The sequence below is a fragment of the Sinohyriopsis cumingii genome, chromosome 12 (genome assembly GCF_028554795.1).
Source record: "Sinohyriopsis cumingii isolate HCF-2022 chromosome 12, ASM2855479v2, whole genome shotgun sequence".
NCBI lineage: Eukaryota > Metazoa > Mollusca > Bivalvia > Unionida > Unionidae > Sinohyriopsis > Sinohyriopsis cumingii.
The window spans coordinates 71,845,769-71,867,632 of record NC_142972.1 but is presented as its reverse complement, the minus strand read 5'-3'; the positions used below and the strand labels follow the sequence as shown (position 1 = coordinate 71,867,632).

Sequence of the window (21,864 nt, the reverse complement as noted above, 5' to 3'; positions counted from 1 at the left end):
ATTGGTGAGACACTGGATGATGATCTATGACACCTGAGAGCGGCTGAGTGTATAGAATGATGAGAACAGGTCCAAGAACAGACCCCTGTGGAACACCACAACATAGATCAACTGGGCAGGAGTACATTCCATTTGCAGACACAATTTGTGTCCTGTTGACCAAGTAGGACTTGAACCACAGTAATGCTGTATCATGAATGCCAAATACATGATGGAGACGGTGAAGTAATATATCATGGTCTATTGTGTCAAATGCTGCAAACAAATCAAGGAGGGTGAGGAAAGTAATCTTTCCGCTATCCAAAGCAGAGAGAATGTCATTAACTGCTTTTAGAAGAGTAGTTTCAGTACTGTGTCAAGGGCGATATGCAGATTGTACATTGCTAAAAAGACTGTCTGAAATCAGATGAGATACAAGCTGGGATAGAACAACCTTTTCTAAGATTTTTTTTTATATGAATTGGAGATTAGAAACTGGACGGTAGTTCTTTAAATCGTTATCGTCTAGTGCTGGTTTCTTCAACAGAGGCTTTACAATGGCAGTTTTGAAAAATGATGAAAATTCCCCTGATGAGAGAGAGGTATTAATAACATCAGTTAGCGAAGGCAATATTTGATCTAAGCACTCACTAAATATAAAGTAGTTCTCCTTACAGCTTATACAGAAATAAACACAATTGGGTATGATCACGCTATTATGTTCTGACCAATTGAAATCTTCCTTTCAGTTATCAATTGACGCAACTGTAAGTATAATATTATCAACGCCTGAATCAATTAAAAAGGAAAATATTATTAAGTTCTAAGATGAATTATGTTAAAAGAAATCTCTTACGGTCGTCAGTGCTTAACAGCGACCAGGCAATGTAGCATATGCCTGACTGCAGAGCGCATTTTCTCAAGTTAACATCGCTCTGTTAGTAGCTATATAAACCTAATAATTTATGTGCTAGAAGGAATCCTACGTTTAAAATACAGATCTCTGAGCATGCATTTCATGTAGTACTAATTGCCTTACCTAGTTTTCCAGTCGTGACTAAAACATCGTAACTAACAAATTATTATTTTTCCAAACAATATCGGCAGAAGTACAAAACTGTACAGCTCCAAAGTTGTATTGCATAAATAGGCATTTACTACATTACCAACCTAATCCCACCCACCCTGACACCGTTATCTGTTCCATTACGCGTTTTAAAATACAAGTTTGCTGCATGACAGGAAAGTCATTATCTTTGAAAACGTTGAAAGTTTCATTTAAATACAGTATCTCTGACACAATTAAAGCACAAACATACAACAGTGCAATCTCTCGCCGTTCCTCCTTCACCCCACCCCAATTCACGTATAATGGCTGAAAATTACAGTACTACGCAGATACGTTCAACAATCATAAATTACTCATTTAATTGACATAGTTGTGACTAATACAAACGCTGTTGGCGTCAGAGCTGGACATAACTAATTGGATGCTATTTATATATTGTCAATGCATTTCTGTATTACCTGTGACATCTTGAATTTCTCCACTAGTACATCCATTCATCGTGTGCTGAGCATCATCTGAGGCAAGGGTACCAGGCTGGTGCTCACTCAAGTTCAGTCATGCTAAGAACGCCGAATCATCATTCTTTTATATAATTCGCACTACTATCATATCATCTGATCCTTCTGTTGATATTAATAAAATTTTGATTATCATGTAGACATAATGACTGTGCTTCATGATGTCATGTAGCACACAATTACCCTGCGGGTACAATGGAGATGAATGTTTTAATTATCAAATACAATTTACGTTTACTAAGGATTAAGACCACATTACAAAAGATTGAATAATAGCTGAAAAAATGCAAGCTTTCGATTAACTTAAACAAACATTAATAATTTCTACGAAATTTTCTTCTCCAGTTCACATTCACCTATAGCAGGTAAAGTTCCATACTTGATATCCTTTCAAAAGGGGGTTTACATCACATTATCAGTCAGTATTCAGCACGTTATTTGTTAGTATTCATCTATCACATTATTTGTCAGTATTGATTTATCACTTTATTAGTCAGTATTCACTCTTGGGCGTAAATTAAAATATTCATTGTCATTATAGCGGGCTAAAGATATGCCCATTGCATAAATAGTTTCCATCTGGACCACAACGAAAGCTGGACTGGTTTAACCTCCACGTGTTAAAAATAATTAGCGAAAACAGTTTTTATCTACTTTTCATAAAACTCTCTTCTCTGTTTCTCAGTACTTTAATGCCTGATTTATTGTTTCATTTGTTGTTTAATTTTTGTTTCATTATGTCATTATTACTAAAACGTTTCTCCTACTATTCCATTATGTTAAGAATATTTGATTTAAGTTATATTTGATTTATTTTAATTGTTTGTAAATTTTAAAATCTTTTTACTTTTTATTTCATTATATGTCAAAATAATGTAGTTTTGTTTACTAGGAACCTGATATTTTTTCAGAATATAGTTTGACCTTGACTCTTTAGTTGTAAACACCTAAGGCTGACCTAGTTCTCGACCTTGATTTCAGAAATCGCTGAGACAAGTAAACAACATTTTATTTTTATCTTATTCTTAGAGTAAAATGATTGTTATTTGTCAAGGTCATACTGCGACTACGTGTTTTAGACATAAATACTTCTCGAAGATTCTGGAAAGTTGACCCTCATCCGGGAATTTGTTTTGCGTTTCAAGTTACTTATAATCTTTGTTATAGAAATATTTCTCAGTTGGGCTTCTAAACACTGGGACGTAAAAATATTTCTTTTGACGTGTCAGTTTGGAGTTGTATTTTAATGTTTATTCGAAATTTTTGGATTCTAAAGGATAATTCTTTTTTCTGGAAAAATTGGAGTGTTCATACAGAATTCTTAGACAAAGACATTTCATTAATTCAAACACCTGGTTATTGGTTGTGAATAACACATAACTGTAGACCTTACAACACCACAAAGGATACAGTATGCGTCATCGCCATTCATCTGGGACTCTTCATTGGGACTCGAACTTGAATTCATTAGAATATTTCATTACTAAGACTCTGGATTCGTGGATTATTCCTGGATTATTTTTGGATTTGATTCATAAAACCGTATGTTCTTTTTTCTCTTCATTTTTACAGTATTTTTCCAGGGAAATAAATTATTTGTTAAATTGTTCAAAGCTTGTTGTTTTCATTCTTTCTTGTGTTACTGTGTGTTTGAGCCTAAACACGTAACATAAGAATTCTCACATTAATTTTGTTCCCTGTCCCACAATGGAGTGATATTCTTATGTAAATGTAAAGTAATATCGTATATATACGCTTTCATTAATGTCTGCATTTTTTCGGCAGTGCAGATTTTCTCTCGGGTGAAAGTACTTGATAGAAGGCTCGATATGGGTTTTAGTGGTTGATGAGTGTCGCTTTGATTTTGTTGCGAATGTGGCTGTTGTGGGTTATTCGTTCGTTTTCTTGAATCAACAGTTTCCCCAACATTTTGAGTGGTACATGTCTGTCATGTTATAAAATAGATTACTTTGTGGACGGTATGATAAACTAACCTCTGACTGATAGTGTAGCTAACTTTTGCCGTCGAACTTCTGAACGTTCTGGTCGCTGAGATATGTGTGCAAATTTCGCATTGCGTTTCCTTGCAGCTTTATGTGCCTGAAACTGTTTGAAGTTACTTTTGCATGTACCCAGAAGTTCTTGAAAATTTTGAGGTATGCAACGATATGAACATCTTGGATATGCCATTCCGACGTATAAAAGACTGAGTCTGTTGTCAATGCTTCCAATGGATTTGTTGTAAATTTGTGACATCGGGGTGGAAAGTAACCACGAATGGGATGCATTTTTTCTTTCCTTTTCTTGTAGTTGATGTTTTGTGTTTAATGAGGGTTTCTCTCTCTCTCTCTCTCTCTCTCTCTCTCTCAGCCAAGTTTTGGTAATATCCTCTTCAATGTAGCTATTTCTTTAACACATTCCTCGAAGGTGTCCCTTGAGTTCTCCGAGATTCTTGTCAAACGTCGCAGGTTTAGAGTATGTGCGTTTTTCGTCCAAACGCACATGCCGTAAGGAAGATTATATATTACGTGCTAGGTGTCACAGCTGGTTGGGAGTATATACTGGTCAGAATCAGTTAGTTTCGAATACAGGTCAGTTTCTATTTACTCCTCCAGGAATGTAGATCGAGTATCAAACAAAATGGTTTACCTATTTCATAACTCTCACGTACATTTAATCGTACCACCCCCTCGTAGCTGAGCCATCTGTCTGACCCCCTGGCTTCTACCTTCCACGACATATGTGGACCACGCTGAACCTTTCCCGGACAGGACAGGCCGTTGTGCAGTCAACCTTGTCCGATAGGGATAGGCCACCGACTCTTCCTGTAGCTGTGTAGCTCTACAGACCATGTCACACATTGTGAACAACTGCCCACTGACCAAGTTCCCCGGTGGACTGCAGGCCCTGTAACTTGCTGATGGTGAGGCTGTTAAAATGGCTGGGAATGCACTGCACACGATAAATCAATAAATAATGTTCACTGTAGTTCCATTGATTTGCATGAAGTTTTGGTGGTTAAATACAAGCTCGTTAAACTTGACAACATGTGTTAAAATTTGTCGAAATGGTATGTAGAATCATGGCCACCATCTAATGCGTCCTTGAGGATGTGATACCTTCTTTAAGTCGGATGTTGGTGTTAGGAGAAGAATGCTGTTTGGAAGGTTAGTTTTATGTGTTTGTTGAGACTGGCCGTTGCATCTTGAATGTATGACAGCAGTTATTCTACGACAGGCCGAAGGCGTTCATCAATGAATTCATCAATGAATTCAGAATATTTTTCGGTGGGATGGTTGTTTCGGGATATGATTGCCCTCCGCAGGTACCTTTTTGTGTATTGTATGGAGTAAATAAAATCTCCCTGGTTTGGGGTCAACTGCTGGCAGAAAAGTCAGTGTTTTGCGATCAGAACAATATGGAGTATCTATATATGTTAATGTCTGACACACATTATTTCAGCGTGTACAGCTGTTAGGTCTTTTCTACAGATTTTAGGATCATTTGAAACAGAACACTTTACGTCCGCCCCTCTTTGAAATCGGGCTCTAGAGAATCACACATTTTGATTTGAAAGAATCTCACTTATTCGGGTAGAGTAGGCAGGGACAGTTTGACACGTGGTCGCTGTTCACATAGAACTATTTGTCTTTGGCGGAAACAATGAATATCTCCCAGTGGAAATTTTACTGACAACTGCGCCACACTTCAGGTGCAAGTAAGACCAGAAATAATGAGCGTATTCCATCTCATTCGCAAGTTCAAGGTCAGTCCTACAGATTATACTTGAATATATGCCGATAGCTGCCATTCATATCACCTCGGTTCTTGACGAAACAAGGATTGACCGAGAGCTGCAAATGTATCGAACTATTTTGTATTTGCGATTCCTCACAGAAATAATCGAGATAGTCTGAATAGCGTGCATTTTGATTTGTGAAGACTTTTCCAGCTAAACAAATATATGATTTTTCTGTAAATTACTGGGCTAACATAAATCGGAGGGATTTAGTTATCTCGCATAAATAGCCGAGGTGGTTCGAATGACTCCTTCTTAAAATGAATTGAATCTCAGTACTTTTTTCGAATGGTGCACCCCTTCGACTAGTCTGGTTCACTGCTTCCTCTGTTAACTACTACACACTCTGTTACACGACTTACATATCGGAAAACAGGTTTCATAACTTATGGTATTGACTTAACAATTTAGGGTAGGTGACAAAAGCGTATTCCTCACCTGTAGCAATATATTTCCCCACAGGTATTATAATACCTTGAACAAGTATTAAATCTTTTAAATTTCTTTTTCTTTTCCTTATAAAGCATACGGTATTGCAGCTACACAGTCGGGTGTCACTCTTATATCCACCTTTTGATATAACGGTTTATTATTGATTTTTTTGTTGTTCGCCTATTCGTCTGTTAGACAAAGAACATTTGTTGACATAGCATCAAAACATTCTTTGTTTTATAAACATACGTTATGTCGTAATATGAACAGGCAAAGACCTTGATGAATGGGCATAGTTTGATAGTTCTGTACTGAGTGAAATTTTTCGGGTTGTTTTGACTCGGCTTTTATCCCATTGCAAAAGGACGAATACACGTAGAAAACAACAATATTATGGAACATCATGGACATGTTTTGCATAATGTTACTCGCATGTTTTTGACTTGTGCTAAGTAAGTGTTTCTGTGTTGTTCATTTGTTCGATGAATATTGAACATGTATTTAAAATCATGAATTTAAAATCATGAAATTGTATAAGTAAAATGCATTTTATTTTATTTGCTGTCTTTGCTTTGACTGTTCTGAAACGTATGTTATTGGCTGAAATACTCCATGGAATAAGATTAAAAGAGCCGGAAACAAAATGCGACAAAGTGGTCGTGAAATCGGTATTGGACTAATCGCAGGCGTGAAACACACACACACACACACACACACACACACACACAAGATTTCGAATCACGTTTTCGAGGTGGGTCAATGAAGTGCCGAAAATTCATCAAGATTCCAACGTTGTTGTTCGGTTTCAGATTTGAAACACGTGCGGTCCTGATTACACATTTTTGTATTCTTGATTTTCTCATTTACACTTGAGTTCTAAAATGTAGTAAAATATGAAAGAAAAATTAAATACTATAAGCGAGAGTGCATAAAGTTTTACCTTCATCGCAAGAAGAAAATATGGCCATATAAGTAAAAAAATTTACTTGCGGATTTAAAATAAAAATTGTGTTCAATTTTAGCGATAAAGAAGCTCGAGAAGTAATAATATTAAAGGTGATAAAGTTTGACGGGAATCGTTTTTGGGATCTTAATCTGAGATCGCTAATTTCCTAACAGATTCTCCATCTATTATAATTCGCGCGATATGGTACTTTTTAAAAACCCTAATTTCAGAGACTTTGATCCAAAGGAAAAAAATATTCTTTCATACAGATATTCGACTTTTTATATGGGAAGTGCCACAAAAATGTCACTTTGTTTTACTTATGTCCTACACTTTTATTTTAACACCGATTATCGAATAAATGTATTTTCTGGACCAGAGAAATTTACGTTGGTCGATTTAAAAGTATTTAACAGCTAAAAGATGTGAATGTTATGTACTTGAATGGAATAAATATTGACCAAGTATCAACTTGAAAATGTATGCTGTGAGAAGCCTAAATAATAGCAGAATATATTTCTTAGAATTAAGTCAGCAGCCTCTAGAGTCACGTGATTTTCATGAGGAGTGATTGTTTGTATTGGTCTATCCGTCTCCAATCTAAGCTGCTCCTCAGTTGGCACGTACCCATAACACCATAACATGCACACTTTCTTTTATCTTCAAGAATGTTGCATACATATTTCGTTGTTTGCTGTTTTATGAGGAGTTGCAAAAAGAAATATTTATCAATTCGTCCAGTGTCATCTGAGTATATCATTATTAAATTTTAATCCAAATTGTTTTAAAGAAATACCGAGGTCAAAAGAGTCAGTACTGACATTGGTGTCGTTTAACAACGCCATTTGGGTAGCAATCATATTTCTCTCTCTCTCTCTCTCTCTCTCACACACACACACACACACACACACACACACACATAAATACATACATTAACACTACAAATCACCTTTTAGCGTGCATCGATACTATTTACATGGCAAAATGTGTAGAGCAACGATTTCCCATAGGAATATGCAAACCAAAGATATCACAACTGAGGGTGAACATTTCTAGGATTCATTTTTAATGTTTTCATTAATGTTAGCCGCAGAAAACGACCTGCATTTACTTGTGATTTCCCATTTGCAAAATGAACAAATTAATCTTCGTTATTTTCACATCTTTGGCTTGTATTTTTGTCTCTCGAAAATCTTTTAATCTGAAACCATTAACTGTTTTCCTGACATGGATGAATACGAAACTTTAAATTAGTTGAAATTGTTACTTTTATTTCAATCACAAAGAACTGATTCTTAATTGAATAAAGCAGCGTGTATTTAAGCTAAAGGCAATCTCTTATAGCTACTTCTAGAGTATTAACAAAAGTTCAATTACGTATTATGATTACAGTTTGTGATAATTTTTCCCCAGAGTTTTATTTTACATTTCCAATGAATGTCTGAACTAATGCTACATAAACAATCGGCATAGTTTCTGTAATCAGTTTGTTCCGTCAATGTTAGGTCAGTGCACATTCATTTTACTGCCACGTTATATTAGAGATAGGATATTGTATATGATGTGAACGGATAAGCGATGAGTTATGTTTACTAGGCACATATAGGGTTAACTTTCTTGTACTGGCAAGATTTGGAATTGAAAATTCCACTGGGAATTTTCTTTGTGAAAATTCTGTAACTATTTTCATGTTAAAGCTGACTCCGTGTTGTGACTGACGACGCGTTACTTCAGCCTGAATAGATCTACTCCTGTATCAATGAATGATTACCTGGTAATGTGAGTTTCAGTTGGATGCCAATAGTCACACAAACATATCGTGCTGTGACAATCGCGCCAAACTTCGTAATTTCCTCGGGATTACTTTCTGGAGCTTTATTCATCCCAAAACATAGAATTGTCTCAAATATTACATTTTGTCAGATTATTTAATGCCGTATGGAGAGCTAGAGTTGGATTTCTTTCATAATGTTTCAGAGGTCAAAGCGTAGAGTATGCGTCCATTTGTACGAAATGATTGTGTTAATTATAGTGTTGACCTCAACATTAACATTTGCATGGTCACTGGACTCTACCTGCACTCATATGCAAATACCTGCAGTATCTTTGGACACCAATGGCAAGATTTTGATAAATCGTTCCTTTTTAAACCTAAGTGTGCCGCTTTTGTCACTTTGTGCTAGACGCTGTTTACGTCAGAGACGTTGCATATCTATCAATTACGTCAACGGGGATGATCTTTGTATGCTAAACTGGGCGAGTCATGTGACAGCTCCCGGAGATTTCACTGGTGGGACAAGTGACGTTGTATACTACGCAATCACGGATTGGGATGAGGTAGTTACACTTTTGTTAATATCTTTGATCTGAAGGAAAAAAAGTTGTTTGATAGATGAAGAGTATTAGCATTTTACAATACACTATAACCTTTATGCTCGTATTCGGATTTAATATTTGAATCTGATAGAATAATTATTATAAGTTAAGAAAATGACTCTTTCATTTTTCCTAGACTGCAAAGATTTCAAAGAGCTATAACCATTAAGCGATGATTTCACTTGCAAATGATTTTAAGGATTAACAAAGGATAATATTAGCTATAAGAATGTGTGTGTGTGGTTGTATGTATGTATGTATGTATGTATGTATGTATGTATGTATGTATGTATGTGTGTGTGTGTGTGTGTGTGTGTGTGTGTGCGCGCACTCAAAAAGTTATGATGTACTTTTGAAAGAATGACGTATGTAAGGTGAAATTGTTTGCATTTTAAACATGAACAATGGAGTGAATTGAACATGATCTAAGTACACTGCTAACTAAGATGACCGCTCCCTTGTGCTAAAAAACTCATCCTAAATTAGTCCAAAGTACACTATCTATAGCACCTATTAAACTAGAGAAAATGATTTTTGCCAGACTAGACTATACCAGCTTCTGAAAGTACAATGGATGAATTACCAAATATATAAAATGTAAAAATAAGTTATCAGCTCTTTTTTTTAAATACAATTTACCTCTGAAGTCCAGGAAGTGAAAATGACCAAGTGGAGCTAGCAGGTTTTTGAAAACTGCACTTATGGAGTAAGGCCAAGCTGTATACTCTATAACCAATATTACACCCATCAATCGTACACCAAAATAAAAGGAATTAAAGGTTCTTTGAATAATACCTAAGATATACAAGGACGTTTTTAAATAGCCAGTATAACCAGTGAGGAAATCCGGGATAATTCTTTTTCTTTAAAATCCTAACCCTATGCAAAAAGAGTTCCACCTTATATATATATATATATATATATATATATATATATATATATATATATATATATATATATATATATATATATATATATATATATATATATATTCAAAGTGTTAGTATGAAGCAATTTGACAGACAGCTACTGTCACTATATCAAATTGTGATCCGCCTAACGGCGCATTAATGCACGTATATAAACACTGTTTCAACAAATGGATAATGCTTCTAAGCTATCTAACGTAGTGTTGAATTTCTACTAATTAGTCATTAGCAAAGTAGGAAAATAAATTGAAAATTTTTAACAATTCCTAGTTTCTGAATGAATCAAATATAGTATACAAGTTCGTCGAAACCATCTGTTTCTGTCTCTCTGTCTCTCAGTCTCATTCTCTCTCGCGCATTAGAGGCACAAATTCGTGAAAGTCTGTGGAGTAAGAAAGAAAAAAGAATTTGGACCTGAATAAGTCATTGTAACTGAACTTACATCAAGTTACCTACAAGAACCAGATTTGCCGAAACGATGTGTGTAAACTCTCAAAGGGATATAAATACAGTGTTCACAATGCCAATGATATAGATACATAACTTCATACGTGTTTTGTTCCGAGTTTGATGCGACAGAAATTTGGAGGTTGTCAAGCTGATGTCTGTATTCCTATTATGTATCAAACACATTCTTTCCCTCGACTCGGAACAAAACAATTGTGTGATTTTGTATTTATTACATACCACTTTTTTATTCACACTGGCTTTCAATTTTGTTAATTTACAATTTAAAAAAAATGAATTTGGCATTTGAAGTTCTGTTAAAGATCCTTCGATACGTAACCGAGGATAGAATTAGATATATTCTGTCCAGTTGCACCATCGGCATGTCTGCAATGTGGGTATGAATTGACTCTTTAGCTTTGAATTTTTTTATATAAATGTGTGTTGCATAGGACATATGTGTCACGTTGTGGGACAATTTGCTGACGCCTCATGCATTCATATCTTCTTATAGTCAATTTGTAGTAAAGAACACCTTTGTAAACGACCCACGGTCCACTTTGTAGAAACCTTACACAAAGTCACCTCTTCTTGCAAGAGGTTGGTGGGTTGGCGGATTGTACCTTCTTTCAAGGTGTTCGCTTAATTTGGTTCTCGTTATCTAGAGGTTGACAGCCCTCGATGTTATTGCCCGGTTCGAGTAAATATAAATATAAATGGTGAAACTTATAGGTGGAATAGAGATCTGAGCAGATATATAGAACAGACCAACACGAGACCCCGTACATGTAAACAAAAATGTAATCAAGTACATGAAACAACTGTGAGAATTCATTGCATCAGGAATATACTCTGCTTCTAGAAATAAAACTTTCACCGAATTACAAAACACAAATATATTTTAAATAAAGTAGATGATCTGTTTTACAGATAGAATTAGTTCATCATAGGATCGAGTGAACAATTGAAGTCAATACCTTGTACAATTGCATAACCTGCTTCTCCGGTTCACTCCACTTCCACTGTAGCTGTTCCTTCGACTTCCCCTCTGTCTTGTCTCTTTCGGCCCTCAACTCTGTGCGTAGCACGTAGATTCACAGATACCTGGATCTCAGGATAATACGTCTCATTATACGTATCAGGATACGTCTCAGAATACGTCGCAGAGATAATACGTCACATGATACGTCTCGGAATACGTCTCAGAGATAATACGTCACAGGATACGTCTCAGAATACGTCTCAGAGATAACACGTCAAAGGAGCTATTTTCTCCCTTTGAGCTTTCAAGCGTTCCTCGCTTCTACCGCCAAATTTGGTTCGTCGGTTTATCTCGACAACAGTCCTCTTGGACAACAGTTTTACGAGAGAATTTCTCCCAAATTTACTCTCGAGTCTTCTTACAATTGTTTTCTCTTGCAGAAAAGCTTAGTCTGATGCGAGTTTCAATAAAGACAATATTTAATGCCCAAATAGTTTCGTGTGAAAGACGCGCCCTTAATTTAGCCTAACCAATTAGAATCAAATATATCTGCCGCCTTTTTCCAGAGGCGCCAAAGTCGTGCTCAACTTGACCTTGTAGTTTGAGTAACAGTGTTCTGGAATCTTTCATTTCTGACATTTACACTATGGAATCGAAGTTAGCTTTTGTCTCTACCAGTCTTCTGTTGGCTAAATAAACGAATGCTTAATTAAAATTCTCCCCTCGAAAAGACATTACCGAACATGGCAGTATGGCGATTTGACACGCGCCTGTCCCCATAAATCTAATTAATTGTTATCTGGCCCAAGTTAATGTGTACTTCATAGATCGCCAGAAATTTGCCCCTTCACAATTTTGGAAAATGTTAATACGTATTATGTAAGATTACGACTGTAGACCCGATTCTGGACACAAAATAAATCTGTCTGTTGTTTAACCATTGCGCAACAACCCGTCCGCGGTAAATTCAAAAGAAATTCTATTGTTGTTGTAGTTGTTGAAGGGTTTAACGCCATTTTTCAGCACAAGATAGGCTATATATGGCGGCCAGTATAATTGGTGGAGGAAGAACTCTGGAAAACCCCGGGAAGAACCACCGACCCACGAGAAGCTACTGGCAGGCTTTCTCACGCACCAACGTTAGCCGAGGCTGAGACTTGAACTCACGCAGACAGAGGTGAGATGGCAGTGATCCGTAACGGTGAGCGCTTTAGACCACTCGGCCACTCGGGGCCCCCTAAAGAGAAATTCTATCACCATGAGGACGAGGTAGAGACTCCTATGTTTGTTTTGCAATCCGTCAGTGATGTCACAACCGACTTGAAATCAATTGCGGGGTTTGGGAACACGGAAACCAGAGAGTGACAAGTAAGTGTTCAGTTAATCAATGCATTTTTCATAGAGACCAGACCGTATCCAATCAAACCTGAGAGATTCAGATCTAGGGCGGAGTCTAAATAAGCAACCGCTTATGTTCGAACTAAATCCATTTTTCAATCAGTACGTGTGTGAACCTCGCCAGGGGCGGAAACATAGAGACGTTGAGAGCCATTAGACTGTAATCCGATTAGCATAGGTTTCACACTCGTTAAAGTCGGGTAGGAAATTCTAGTTGTAATTCTAGGTTTGTATTTGCGAACAAGGCTTCTTGAGGTAACATATCTTCGCCCAAACAGGTCTTACTTTCAGAAATAGGTGTTGTAAGATTTATACATTATGAATTACAGTTAGTTTACTAGAATGGAATCTTCCGCGTATAGCTGAGTTATCAACATATCGTAAAGTAGCGTATAGCAAACTATTAACATGCAAGATTAACGTATGTAAATTATAGGACTGGAATCGAAGTGGATTGTGTCATTTACTAATGTTGCATCGTAACGCATCACTAAATTGTTTAGATTACTGTGTTCTAACTTGCACTTGCGTTATCAGTATTCTAATATATAGATTGAGAATTATGAAGAATTGGTCATTATTGGACTTAAACAAACATAATTAGGTATTTGTGTATTTGTAAGTGTCTTTTATAGTTCGTAGGGTAGGAAATGCGTATGATTGCTATTGATGAGGATAGTTTACTATTTCGAGAACTTAACAATTAGGGAAGTGTAAGCATGTATTAGAATTCGTTATTATTATTAATATTATTAATATTATTATTATTATTATAGCACAATTATTGTAGAACAAAGGGTGTATGAAATATTTAGACGTGAGTGCTTGAGTTGACCTGTTAATTTTTTTCGCCATTATTCTGATGAAAGGTCCGTAAGATTGTGGTGAATTTTTCTGAGGTTAGAGTAAGGAGACAAGAATATACGTCCCTTAGAATTCTTGATGATGCTTTCCGGGTGGGTGTTAGAGTCGACATCCAAGGATCGGAGACTATGGAAGAGACATGAAGAGCACGTGGTAGGCTTTTATAGTGACGTCACTGGGGTGCAGTGCCGGAAGGAGCACGTGATAGAAAGCACCGGAAGTATCTGAGGAACGGAACAGAGGTACCAAAGAGAAACAAGAGACAGACAGTGATTGACAGATGAGTAACGGAGACAACACTGAAAGGAAACGCTGTCACTTAAGACATTAGTTTCATGTATGGAATAACAATTGGCATATGTTAATATGTCATTGATTTTATTTGTTAGAAATAAATTGCGATTTTGAAATTTGTCGATGAAATTATTGAATACATTTGCTTTATTTTATTACATTGTCATAGTTTGCACCTTGAGTTATTAATACACCTAGACCGTCGTCATTGCTGACTGGGCGCTCGGGCTATTTAAATTGTAAATGTCCACCTTTCTCAAGTATTAGAAAAAATACCGTAGGAGGCATGTGACAAAATGAATAGATTTAATCTGCAGTCACAGGCAAGTGGTGTGTGTGTGTGTGTGTGTGTGTGTGTGTGTGTGATAGAGAGAGAGAGAGAGAAAAAAAAAACAGACAGACAGAGACAGCTATTTTGATTTTTAAAGTAGCTTTAACAATTCTTCAGTCATATCGCTACGATGTCTGACAGTTTATAGTGATATCTAGCACTGGGGCGTCATACCACATACATGTAGCATAATGTCCAGCCCAGTCACATTATCCAGCCACCAGGCTGACCAACCTCTTAATGCTGCGCGCCAAACGAAGCGTTGCTAGAAAAAAGTTTAATAAGTTTTTTGGTAAGAATAGGCCTTGATTTGAACCCTCGACGTCACGCATACGAGGCGGACGCTCTAATCACTTAGGCCACTGGAGCGGTCAACAGACAAGTGGACTCATTTTATTACTTCTCAAATGGAATATAGGTTTTGGACCAGTAATTCACCCCTTTTCTTACACTCTACCGAATATACAATCCAATCCCAAGCAAATTTCAAGGCATATATCACATACTAACATTAATTGAATACATCAGATTTTATACAGAACGCTATTCAATTTACAGTTTGTTCACATTTTATACAGAACGCTATTCAATGTACAGTTTGTTCACATTTTATACAGAACGCTATTCAATGTACAGTTTGTTCACACTCTATTTTATGCTCTCATTTAATACAAGAAATTATTGATGCATTAAACTTAAAAGTGAGCGAATTAAAGCATGCATATTCAAGAAATCAAAGATTCAGTATTTTTCTTTTTTAAAGCACAATATTGACTTAGATCACTATAACTACACTTAAGTGTTTTAATTACCTCTTGTTGGTTCGTGATTTCGCTTAGTTCCTATTTCCCACTCGTTTCAATATACACACCGGTAGGTGAATGGTTAAGCACTCAATGTTCAAGAAGCTAACCATGCGGTATTTGTAATGCTTTACTATCTTCATTTAAACCATCGTTCGTGTTTAAATCAAACGTATGTCTTATATACACGATTAAAAATAGAAACTCAACAAAGAAATAAGAAAAGAAGCAAGTGAACAATTTGCAAAAAAGATTGTAGATAGCCGAAAACGGTTAAGAACTATGTTTTGTAGCGGACACAGCGGGCGGGGATGTGAAGACATCATTCACTCCGACTATATACAGTTGCCTGTAGTTGATCTTAACTCCGTTGGAAATGCAAGTTTGTGTATTTGAATGTGATATAACCAAAAATATATATTGCACGTATGCTGTAATTTTAATATATATTACTCGCTGTATAAATTTGTCATTAGAAGGAAACTTTAGCAAACTTCGTTTCTCTTTAATGAAATTTTTAAAATTTTTAAATTTAGTTAGTGCTTAACACTATATTTGTACCACAGTAATATATACCATAAAATATTATCATAAATATATCTACTAAAATTAAATAGCACCTGTTCTGATTAAAACAAAGTTATATATACCATGGTCCTTCATGTCATTGTAGTTTTATAATTTTTTAATTGTATACGAGTTATAAGGTCAAATTATTGGTATTTAATCTGTGAATGTTAAAGATATTAGCAAATCAAAAACGTTTCCTATTACAGGCCTTAGCAGGAATTTGCATGGGACACAACTGCCCAGAGGACAAAATATGTGTCCCAAACTACCTGAATTTGAGTTACCTTTGTTCGACTAGCTCCATAGATGACGTAATCTTGTCTGGGCCATCTGCCCTTACTACAGTATCCGGTTCTTGCGAAATAGTGCTCAGCTGTAAAGACTGCATACCAAACATGGGTAGGTGGAAATACTATATTTTATTACATTGAGCTACATTGTTTGTGACCCGAGCAGACAAGTTACCCTGTAATATTTATATTTTATCCCATTTGATAAGTAAAATAGCGACTACATTGTGGGTTTTCTTGTGACGGTATATATATATATATATATATATATATATATATATATATATATATATATATATATATATATATATATATATATATATATGTATATATATATGTATATGTGTATATATATATATATATATATATATATATATATATATATATATATATATATATATATATATATATATATGTATGTATGTATGTATGTATGTATGTATGTATGTATGTATATATATATATATATATATATATATATATATATATATATATATATATATATATATATATATATATATATATATATATATATATATATATATATATATATATATATATATATATATATATATATATATATATATATATACATTAATCGATGTTTAGGATGTATAGCAAAATGAACAAGACCACTGATATAATAACATGTGTATAAAGTTCACTGAGAAATCTCGAACACGATGTTTGAGTTCTCCTCCGAAAATGAAAGGGTGAATGACGGAGAGATAAAGAAGCATATGGATGAAAACTTTCATTAATTGATTCGAAGAATAATAAATAAAAAAGCATAGTTATGCCACTAGTCAAATAAGTGGGCAATTTTATAGATATATCTTAAACAGTTTTGTAATTTTGCCCTGAATTCAAAAAGTGCATGATGGATGGATGGACGGACGGACGGACGGACGGATGGTTGGATGGATGGATAGATGGATGGATGGATGGGCAGACAAATAGAGAAAACATGGAAAATATTGAAACTCAAGAATTGTAAGAAGTAGGAAAAAGGCCATGTGTACAATTAGCTAGATATAAATAGCATAAACGGCTTTGTAATTATACATCGAAATAAAAAATATGAATGATGGATGGAATTATACTTCGAAATCAAAAGTATAAATGACGGAAACGAAAGTATGAATGATGGATGGAATTTGGCTTCGGAAACGATAATAGGAATGATGGGGTGGGGGGAGATGAAAAGACTAGTGGGAGAAAGCGTTCCAATAAATGAAACTACAGACTTTTGAACAGCACTAGGCATATGTACACCACTAGTCTAATATATGACGAGATTTCTTGGAGAGATCTTAAACGGTTTTGGAGTTTTGCCCGGAGACCGAAGTGGAAATCATTGACGATGGTCAAACTGACCCCCCAGAAAAACATAATGAAGCTGAACAATGTCTGTACCCATGTTCACATATTGTTTTTGAAGGATCCCTTCCTGCTTCGTTAAAACATCTCAACCGTGAGATAAAAACTCAGCTGGAATGTTGCAGTCTGATTACTATGAAAGGATAGTTGTACTAAAACTTCATTTCTTGGAGTTTAACATTGAGTGGTTGATTTAATACTTGACCAAATGAAAATCGTACAGAGACAATATTTTGAGGCGAGTACTTACTCGCGTTCGGAAGGTTTATGAAAGGGAAGACCAGTTAGATATAATAATAATAATAATAATAATAATAATAATAATAATAATAATAAATAACGTTATTATAGTACCTTGTTATTTCTATGATTTCATCTTTTTGTTTACGTAGACAAAATAAGGTCGAGTAACCGAACACATATACTCAGGATTTCGAACTGATAGACGTTTTAACTTTCGAGGAAGGTATCTCAAAATAAAATATGGATGAAGAATTGATACTTATTTTTTCTTTACCTTGCAGTTGCTAAGGGACGATGGTTCCAGCCATTGGGCTGTTTTCACAGTTCACCGAAATATCTTCCAAATCTGATAGCAAACCTTCGAGCTAGTATTGACTGGACTAATCTTAAGACAACGGTCATACGATGCGCTGAGCTTGTATCGGAAACACCGTACGTTTTATTTGGAATTGAGTTCTACGGCGAGTGTTACGCAGGGCATGTGAACGAAAGTAAGTCATATAACAAGGAGGTCTCGTTGAGCTCGTGCAATTTACTGTGTTCCCAGGGAGTAGGATCATGGAACGTCATGTTTGTCTATCAGTGGATGTAAGCAACTGTTTTAACGTTTGTATTATAACTCTGCTCAGAATGACAGATATGATGAACACTGGGTAACGATAATCTTATCTTGGAATAATGTGAAGCAAGCCAGCAAATCAGCCGCCAAGTAAAGTATAAAATTAGCTTAAATTTTGAAGCTTTTAATTTCATGTTGAAATCATCATTATTGTAGCCTTTATATATTAAAAAATCATTATTTAGCATATATTGTACTAATTAAGCTTGTCCAAATCAGATGTAACTTTTGCATATTTGACATTGTCTGAGTTACAATTCTAGTAAGCAGTTTATTACTTTAGCCAATCTCTTCTTTTGTTTGCTGCTGAAAGTATTCTCTGAGAAAGTGGCTCATTGTTGCTATTTTCTATACGTTTCCCTGTCACGGAATGATTATTTTTTTTCCAAAGCACATCTAATTGCAACTTGGTGAATTTCTATGAATATGAAACACCTGTATCAACCACACATTATTATATGCACATTTTTTCTCCGTTAACTTTACATTGTCAGAATTGTTCAGTATTACCCGATACTGAACTCGCGCGACAATACACATATAGCATTCACGTGCATAAAGGAACTACTTTCTTTTGTAAACAAACAATGGACGCAGACGCCAGCACTTTGATTTGTACACAAATCATGCACACTCGCGTAAGAGGCTCTTTATGTTGTAGTTGTTTAAATTTGTTTCTGAATGAACTAAAACAGATGTTTCGTGGACTGCCACATACCAGCTGTTTTGGCACATTCCGCCTTGATACAATGTTAAAGATTTAGGCTAGCTTCATTATATAACAGACACAAGATAAGGTCTTTACAAATAATATACAAGTGACAGGTCACATACTCTTTTCTTCAGCTGGTGATAAGAATGGCAAAATAAAATATACTTACAGTTTTACATCCTGCATGTCCTCAAAATATATTTTTCTTAGTTCTGCAAATCCGAATTACACGAGCTATGTCATAGGTTCTCAATCTTGATTACACATTTCGAAATTGTACTGTAATTTCGATGACAAGTGCAATTACATACTCCTTACTGCACTCAAAATGAAATGGGCATTAAATTCCATAGCATCTTTTTGATAATTGCAATTGAAAGACTTCATATTTTTCCCACATTATGATTTCAAACATTCAATGACAGAAACAGAAACACATTCGCAGATGTCAACACGCTTCTCCCTAGCTTATTCAATCCCATGTATTTCATGTGGAATTGTCACATACAAATCCAGTCCATAATCACAAAATTTCGTAGAATCGAAAGAAAAAAAATACCCAAATCTATTCATTCCATATCAAATGGAAAAGTTGTTGCAATGCACATTCATTCACAATATGACCACAAATTTCAATTTTAACTAGACACGCCATTTTCTTTCGAAAGTTATGTCGAGCTCGAGACTAAGTTCAAATTTATCTGGGCGGAGTTATGTGCGCAGTAATAATGTTGATTTGTGTAATGATGAATATGCGCTTGTGTATTTAGTTTGGAATGCGGCATACATTCATTTACGTTGTTTCTTGTAGTTTATTGTGTTTATATAATTAAACCTTAGGTAGAATAAAAATATTGGCATATAATAAAAAGGTTACTGCATTTGTATGGGAAAATATGAACTCGTTTTGTCGGAAGGATATACTGCAACCCCAAGGTCGTGCAGTATTCCATCCCACAACTCCTTCATATTTTCCCATACAAATGCAGTAACCTATAATTATTAAAGTTCATATTTATGCTGATGACTGACCACGCTTTGTAATGTTTGGTTCGTATTTGGTACCTTAGACTTCAGATTTCTTAATTCAGGCTGACACTTCAGACTGTTAAAGAATCTCTAGAGGTACTTAAGACTTCAAACATCATGCCTTGGACTTATAAGTTACACGGACTTCTGAGCTACACTGAATCACTGAAGGGTTTTAACTCTCATGAATTTAGACGTAAGTTATTGATCACTGTTGACTTTTGCAATGGTGGCTATGTACTAATGCAATGGTGGCTCTGTACTAATGCAATGGTGGCTAGGTACTAATGCAATGGTGGCTACGTACTAATATGGGTGAAAAAAAGACGAAGTCGGGTCTATCATAACAAATAACAGCGTCGTACGATTGTTTTCAACACGCGCAGCTTTCGTTGTGACATAGCAATGCGCCATATTCAATCAGGCATGTACTCGATTACATCTTTAGGTTGACCTCGTCCAAAAAACACCACTTACCGTAACATTGATTTTGCCGTATGTATTTCTCAGAGCGTGTAAATGACCTTCTAAAGGAATGTGGATGTATGAGGATCAAAATAAAAAATAATAATTGGCATTTAAATATATTATCAAAGTTCTAATAATTGACACCCATTATTGAAATAGTCGGTACTTATCGCCTGTATGTCATGAATGATTTGTACTACAACTGACTCTCTAATAAGTTTAACATGCCGCCAAATCAATGAACTGAGAGACATTAATCAATTATTAGTTCATCTGTTGATTGATACAGGACCTGAAGAACATCAAAGTGTACATAAATGGATATGTAGTGGCTATACAAGCTGGTGTACTAAAACCTTAGAAACATCGTTACATCTATGCAGCAAGTACTGTTGAATACTGGAGACCTGATAACAGAACAAATATGTTGGAGGCATTTATTTTGACAGGGCATGATTTGGAGCGAAAGTAGTTAAGTGGGATACTATACGTACAATGGGAATTAGCATTACGGAGACCCCTGGGACAATATACGTACAATGGAAATTTAACATGGCGAAAAATCGTGGGTCAATATACGTACAAGGGGATTTAACATGGAGAAAAATCGTGGGACAATATACGTACAATGGAAATTTAACATGGAGAAAAACGCTGGGCCACTTTAGGGACAATGGGAATTTAACATAGAGTTTGGGTCTGTCTAGGGACAAGGGAAATTAACATGGGGAATAGAGTTTGGGCTTTTGGGATTTTTTTTTTTTTTTTTTTAAAAGTTTTTTTAAATTTAAATTTAAATTTAAATTTAAATTTAAAAAAGGGGTAGGCAATGGAAAGGCTATCTCTTTTCGAAAAATATGGCTGGCCCTGAAAAGGGCCTTTGGGTTTTCTTCTGCTTCTAGTTTCTTCTTTTTCTCCACCAAGTTCTTATTCTATCTCCAACACTCTTTCTCTTCTTTTCTTTCTTTTTTTTCTCCTGCTCTTCTTTCTTCTTCTCTTCCTCCTCTTCTTTCTTCCTCTTCTCATTTTCTTCTTCTTTTTCAATCTTTTCGTTCCATTTGCTTATTCTTATTCTTTCCTCTTCATCCTCCTTCTCCTCCTTTATCTCTTTCATGACACCACTAATCTTGTCCTTTACCTTTTTTAAGTTATTAATTTCCATCTTTACACGATGGGGACTATAGGAATAATGGTCTTCAACCAGTCTTATCAACATCTGCTCCATCATTCCTAAGTTGTCTAAAACGTCTTGTAATGTTTGTATTTTGTCCATTTGGTTAGAAGCCATCTTCTTTTTTATTCTTTGCAGAATGGTTTGAACCACGAATACTGTGGGTTCTTATGCTTAAAGCGCGTACGTGAAGGAAAACATCCCCCTAAAACGTA

General features: G+C 35.4%; 1 protein-coding gene across 1 annotated transcript; it reads left to right on the top strand.

Moving 5' to 3' along the window:
* The first annotated feature begins 14,329 nt into the window (after positions 1-14,329).
* Positions 14,330-18,604, top strand: LOC149786730 (uncharacterized). The gene is made up of 3 exons (XM_089975967.1): positions 14,330-14,356; positions 15,944-16,136; positions 17,932-18,604. The coding sequence occupies exons 1-3, from the start codon at positions 14,330-14,332 to the stop codon at positions 18,240-18,242; spliced, it is 531 nt and encodes a 176-aa protein (XP_089832093.1). The 3' UTR covers positions 18,243-18,604.
* The last annotated feature ends 3,260 nt before the right edge of the window (positions 18,605-21,864 follow it).